This window comes from Fukomys damarensis, unplaced genomic scaffold, assembly GCF_012274545.1.
Source record: "Fukomys damarensis isolate Sample0158 unplaced genomic scaffold, DMR_v1.0_HiC HiC_scaffold_37, whole genome shotgun sequence".
Lineage (NCBI taxonomy): Eukaryota > Metazoa > Chordata > Mammalia > Rodentia > Bathyergidae > Fukomys > Fukomys damarensis.
In genome coordinates this window covers 40,785,057-40,791,222 of record NW_022900949.1, presented here as the reverse complement: position 1 = coordinate 40,791,222, position 6,166 = coordinate 40,785,057, and the positions used below count along the sequence as shown (strand labels likewise).

Sequence of the window (6,166 nt, the reverse complement as noted above, 5' to 3'; positions counted from 1 at the left end):
GTGGGGCGGCGGGGACCAGGGCTGGGACTCGGGGGTACCTGCTGCTGCGGGGCCGAGGGCGCAGATAGGCGGCAGAGCCTTAGCCCTTTGTCCCGAGCCGCCTGAGTCCAGGGAGGAGGAGAGGCCCGGCCTACGAGTCGGGAAGCCCATCGTCGCGGGGCTCCGAGGGGAACAGCAGCGCTCCCAGATCCGGCGAGGGCCCCGCGAGCAGCCAGACACGGATCTGGAGGTGCAGGCATCGGGCAAGCGCAAGCGAGAGACAGGGGAGGGCCTGGGGTCTCTGTTATGCTGGCGCCCGGAGTTCTACTGCGGGCAGACAGGGACTTTCCGAAAAGGCACTCTGTCCCCAGAGGCTCTATCCCCAGGGATCCCGAGTCTAGGCAGCATGTTGCCCCTCCCTTCGGACCTTGTGGCTCAGCCCGGTAGTCTCCAGCCAGTGTCCTTCCAGCGACTCGCTAGAAGAGTCCGCAAAAGAGTGGGCACCTTGCGCTGCTGTGAGGAATTGTGGGGATCGGGGCGCGGGAGGCAGGGCGACAGAGCAGCGACAGCCCGAAAGGACGGGGCGTTTCCACTGTGGGACTGTCTTCCTGGGGTCGGGGAATCTGGCCGTGGGCTAAATTCAGCACCGCGCGAGGCGAGGACAGCTCCGACTCCGGGTTCAGCACCCGGCGAGTTACGGACAGCTCCTGAACGCATGCGCTCAGGCAGTGCCTTCCGCAGCCGCTTCCTTCCGCAGCGCCCAGGGCCGCGGCAGCTCTGGTTTCCTGGGCCGCCGCTGCTGCAGGCCAGTCCTGAAGCCTGGAAAATAGCCTCTGCGAGCCGAGCACGCTCCCGTCGCGCTGCAAACCGCCACCCGCAGTTTCCGCAGTACAACTACCAGACTCTGGTGCCCGAGAATGAGGCGATGGGCACCGCGGTGTTGCGCGTGGTGGCACAGGACCCAGACTCTGGTGAAGCCGGGCGTCTGGTCTACTCCCTGGCAGCGCTCATGAACAGCCGCTCCCTAGAGCTGTTCAGCATCGACCCACACAGCGGCCTTATTCGCACAGCCGCCGCTCTGGACCGCGAGAGTATGGAGCGCCACTATCTGCGTGTGACTGCGCAGGACCACGGCTCGCCGCGCCTCTCCGCCACCACCATGGTAACCGTGACAGTAGCCGACCGCAATGACCACTCACCGGTGTTTGAACAGCCGCAGTACCGGGAGACCCTTCGTGAGAATGTGGAAGAAGGCTATCCCATTCTGCAGTTGCGTGCCACAGACGGCGATGCACCCCCCAACGCCAACCTGCACTACCGCTTCGTGGGGCCACCAGCTGCTAGGTCGGCAGCTGCTACTGCTTTTGAGATTGATCCACGCTCTGGCCTCATCAGCACCAGTGGTCGTGTGGACCGTGAGCACATGGAGAACTATGAGCTGGTAGTGGAGGCCAGTGACCAGGGTAAGGAACCCGGGCCACGCTCGGCCACTGTGCGTGTACATATAACTGTGCTGGATGAGAACGACAATGCTCCCCAATTCAGCGAGAAGCGCTATGTGGCACAGGTGCGTGAAGATGTGCGCCCCCACACCGTGGTACTACGTGTCACAGCCACAGATCAGGATAAGGATGCTAATGGTTTGGTACACTACAACATCATCAGTGGCAACAGCCGTGGCCACTTTGCCATTGATAGCCTTACGGGAGAGATCCAAGTAGTGGCCCCTCTGGACTTCGAGGCAGAGAGAGAGTATGCCTTACGCATCCGGGCGCAGGATGCAGGCCGGCCCCCCTTATCCAACAACACGGGCCTGGCCAGCATCCAGGTGGTAGACATCAATGACCATACGCCTATCTTTGTCAGCACACCCTTCCAGGTCTCTGTTCTGGAAAATGCACCCCTGGGCCACTCAGTCATCCACATTCAGGCGGTGGATGCAGACCATGGGGAGAATGCCAGGTTGGAGTATTCCCTAACTGGTGTGGCACCTGATACACCCTTTGTGATAAACAGTGCCACTGGCTGGGTCTCTGTGAGTGGTTCCCTGGACCGTGAGTCTGTGGAACATTACTTCTTTGGTGTGGAGGCCCGAGATCATGGCTCTCCCCCACTCTCTGCCTCAGCCAGTGTCACAGTGACTGTGCTAGATGTTAATGACAATCGGCCTGAGTTCACCACAAAAGAGTACCACCTTCGGCTGAATGAGGATGCAGCTGTGGGCACCAGTGTGGTCAGTGTGACCGCTGTAGACCGTGATGCCAACAGTGCCATCAGCTACCAGATAACAGGTGGCAATACTCGGAATCGATTTGCCATCAGCACCCAGGGGGGTGTGGGTCTGGTAACACTGGCTCTGCCATTGGATTACAAGCAGGAACGCTACTTCAAGCTGGTGCTTACTGCGTCTGACCGTGTCCTTCATGATCACTGCTATGTGCATGTGAACATCACAGATGCCAATACTCACCGGCCTGTCTTCCAAAGTGCTCACTACTCAGTGAGCATGAATGAGGATCGGCCAGTAGGTAGCACTGTAGTGGTCATCAGTGCCTCTGATGATGATGTAGGTGAAAATGCTCGTATCACCTATCTTCTGGAGGACAACCTGCCTCAGTTCCGTATTGATGCAGACTCAGGGTCTATTACCCTACAGGCTCCACTAGACTATGAGGACCAGGTGACTTACACATTAGCCATTACTGCGCGGGACAATGGTATCCCACAGAAAGCAGATACCACTTACGTAGAGGTGATGGTCAATGATGTGAATGACAATGCTCCACAGTTTGTGGCCTCTCACTATACAGGGTTGGTCTCTGAGGATGCGCCACCTTTCACCAGTGTCTTGCAGATCTCAGCCACTGACCGGGATGCTCATGCCAATGGCCGAGTCCAGTATACATTCCAGAATGGAGAAGATGGGGATGGAGATTTTACCATTGAGCCCACCTCTGGTATAGTCCGGACTGTGAGGCGGCTAGACAGGGAGGCAGTGCCAGTGTACGAGTTAACTGCTTATGCAGTGGATCGTGGTGTGCCCCCACTGCGGACTCCAGTCAGTATTCAGGTGACAGTGCAAGATGTGAATGACAATGCACCTGTCTTCCCAGCTGAAGAGTTTGAAGTACGGGTGAAAGAGAACAGCATTGTGGGCTCAGTGGTGGCCCAGATCACTGCAGTGGACCCTGATGAAGGCCCTAATGCCCATATAATGTACCAGATTGTGGAGGGGAACATCCCTGAGCTATTCCAAATGGACATCTTCTCCGGAGAGCTGACAGCACTCATTGATCTGGACTATGAGGCTCACCAGGAATATTTGATTGTTGTTCAGGCCACGTCTGCTCCTCTGGTCAGCCGGGCCACCGTGCATGTCCGCCTAGTTGACCAGAATGACAACAGTCCCGTGCTCAACAACTTCCAGATCCTCTTCAACAACTATGTATCCAACCGTTCAGATACCTTCCCCTCAGGCATCATTGGGCGCATTCCAGCCTATGACCCTGACGTCTCTGACCACCTCTTCTATTCCTTTGAGCGTGGCAATGAGTTGCAGCTGCTGGTGGTCAACCAGACCAGCGGGGAGCTGCGACTTAGTCGAAAGTTAGACAACAACCGCCCACTAGTGGCCTCCATGTTGGTGACTGTCACAGGTGAGGGGCAGAGAGCAGGCAAGTGACTTGTCAGGGACTTAAGGTCTCTACAAGGCATCTCGAACCAGAGTGATTTCCCAGCCTTCCAAGAATTTCTTCTGTTGGGTTCCTGTGCCCCACAAAATCTACCATAGACTTCATAGGGACCCAGCTTAGGTTCTTAAACAATCTCCACAGGACCCCCAAGGTTCTATGGCATCTAGTAGACTCAATAAAGATTCTGTAAACAAACATCTGCTAACCTAGGGATAGCTCCCTTCTCTGCAAGGGCAGTGGAGGTCTTGGTGTAATGCTCTGAATATCCCAGGCAAAGCCAGAGTGCATTAGTTCACACCATGCCTATGGTTAGATAAGGGATTACTTTGGGCTCTTGCTCCATCTGAGCAGGAAAAGGAGGCTAGCAGTTTAGTGGTCAGGAACAGCAGCTTACTATGGCAGCTTCAGGCAGAGGAAGACTCAGATTGGCTTAGCTGATGTCCAAAGTGCTATCCAAGGCTTTGTTCTTTGAAAAAATGTCCAGAGGCCCACCTGCCCTCTTGCCAGCTCCCACTACCTCAGGCTTTCATAAATCCTTCCCTAACAGACAGATGTTCTATTTTCTGGAGGTTCTAGAGGTTGGGATTTCAGTGATATTCCTCAGTTATGAAGTTGGGATTCCTGGCATGGCCAAAGAAGGCACGACCCTCATTTATTCTCAGTTCACTCAACAACCAATCTTAATTGCCCACCCAAATATGTGCTAGGAGACAAGCTGAACAATTCAGATAAGTACCTTCATCTCTAGGAGTGGACACAGAAACCATAGGACTCAGATCTAGGGTAATGGGCAGCTTGGAATCGGCTCAGGAATGCTGATTGTCTAGGTGTAAAGGTACGTGTCTAATCCTAGCACTTTGGAAGGCTGAGGCAGGAGGATCACAAGTTCAAACCCAGCCTGGACAATTAAGTTTTTTAGTGAGACCTTATCTCAACATAAAAAATAAAGCAAAATAAAGAGCTAGAGATATAGCCCTGGGGTCAATCCCCAGTACAGGGAGCAGGAGGGTGCTGGTACACATGTGGAGATGTGTAAGGGTGTGTTGCCAGGGTTCAAGATCCTGCTGGTGCTTGCTGGCCCAGGGTTCTGGGCAATGGCACTGAGCGTTCACTAGGTCAGGACCCCTTATAGCACCATGGCAGAGAAGTTTTCTCACTTGAGATCGGGGTGGGTGATTTCCCACCTGAAACCACCCTTGTTTCTTGGAGGGGATGTTGGCTGTGTATGGGAGGGGCAGGAATGGGTAGCCAGTGACCTTGGATTGTGTCCTGAATGAGGGTAGCTGCTGAACATGGTAACTAGGGAAAGTGTGGGTTACTGAGCACTAGGAAACTTTGTGTTTTGTGGTGACGTGCAGACCCATGGGCACTGTGAAGGCTGGCTGATCACTGGTCCACCCCACTTCTTACAAGAGGAATGGGGGAGGAAGCAGCAGCTTGTTGACGAGTTGATGTTGGGGCCACAGGTGGTGTTCACTAGCTCCAGACTCAGTTGTGTCCTGGATGTGGGACAACCTGTGTGGGGAACCTGTTGATTCAGAGGTGTTGGGGGACTGAGCAATCACTTGCCCCAGCCCTTTTTTGTCCCAGGAGAGGCAGCTGCTAGCACCTGGCTGACCGCTACCCATGCCCCTGTCTGCAGATGGCCTGCACAGTGTGACGGCGCAGTGTGTGCTTCGCGTGGTCATCATTACGGAGGAACTGCTCGCCAACAGCCTAACTGTGCGTCTGGAGAACATGTGGCAGGAGCGCTTCCTCTCCCCACTGCTGGGCCACTTCCTCGAAGGCGTGGCCGCAGTGCTTGCCACGCCCACCGAGGACGTCTTCATCTTCAACATCCAGAACGACACGGACGTGGGGGGTACCGTGCTAAACGTAAGCTTCTCAGCACTGGCACCGCGGGGCGCGGGCGCAGGCGCTGCGGCTCCCTGGTTCAGCTCAGAGGAGCTGCAGGAGCAGCTGTACGTGCGCCGCGCCGCTCTGGCTGCCCGCTCGCTGCTGGACGTGCTGCCCTTCGATGACAACGTGTGCCTGCGAGAGCCCTGCGAGAACTACATGAAGTGCGTGTCCGTGCTGCGCTTCGACTCCTCTGCACCCTTCCTGGCCTCCGCCTCCACCCTCTTCCGGCCCATACAGCCCATCGCCGGCCTGCGCTGCCGCTGCCCGCCCGGCTTCACCGGTGACTTCTGTGAAACCGAGCTCGATCTCTGCTACTCCAACCCCTGCCGAAACGGCGGCGCCTGCGCGCGGCGCGAGGGTGGCTACACCTGCGTCTGCCGCCCACGCTTCACCGGTGAGTCCAGCGGACTAGAGCAGTCGACGGTGAGAGTGAGTACCGGGAGTCACTTGCGGCTACAGAGGCTGGTACAGGTGTGGGTAGACCCGAAGCCGTAGAGCCCAGTCCGGAAAAATCCACAGGTCGAGCAAAGCTGAGGCTTTATAGGCCGGAGGGACTGGGGGCGGGGCTTGACGATGGGCGGGGCCATATGGGACGG

General features: G+C 56.4%; 1 protein-coding gene across 1 annotated transcript in view; it reads left to right on the top strand.

The window, feature by feature from the left end:
• Positions 1 to 4: 4 nt before the first annotated feature.
• The window catches only part of Celsr3 (cadherin EGF LAG seven-pass G-type receptor 3), a gene marked incomplete at its 5' end in the record, with an annotated part of 26,103 nt that continues 19,941 nt past the window's right edge, over positions 5 to 6,166 (top strand). The window contains 3 exon segments of the mRNA XM_033759677.1: positions 5 to 3,635; positions 5,314 to 6,002; positions 6,004 to 6,045. Of these exon segments, the coding sequence (XP_033615568.1) occupies positions 5 to 3,635; positions 5,314 to 6,002; positions 6,004 to 6,045 (4,362 nt within the window).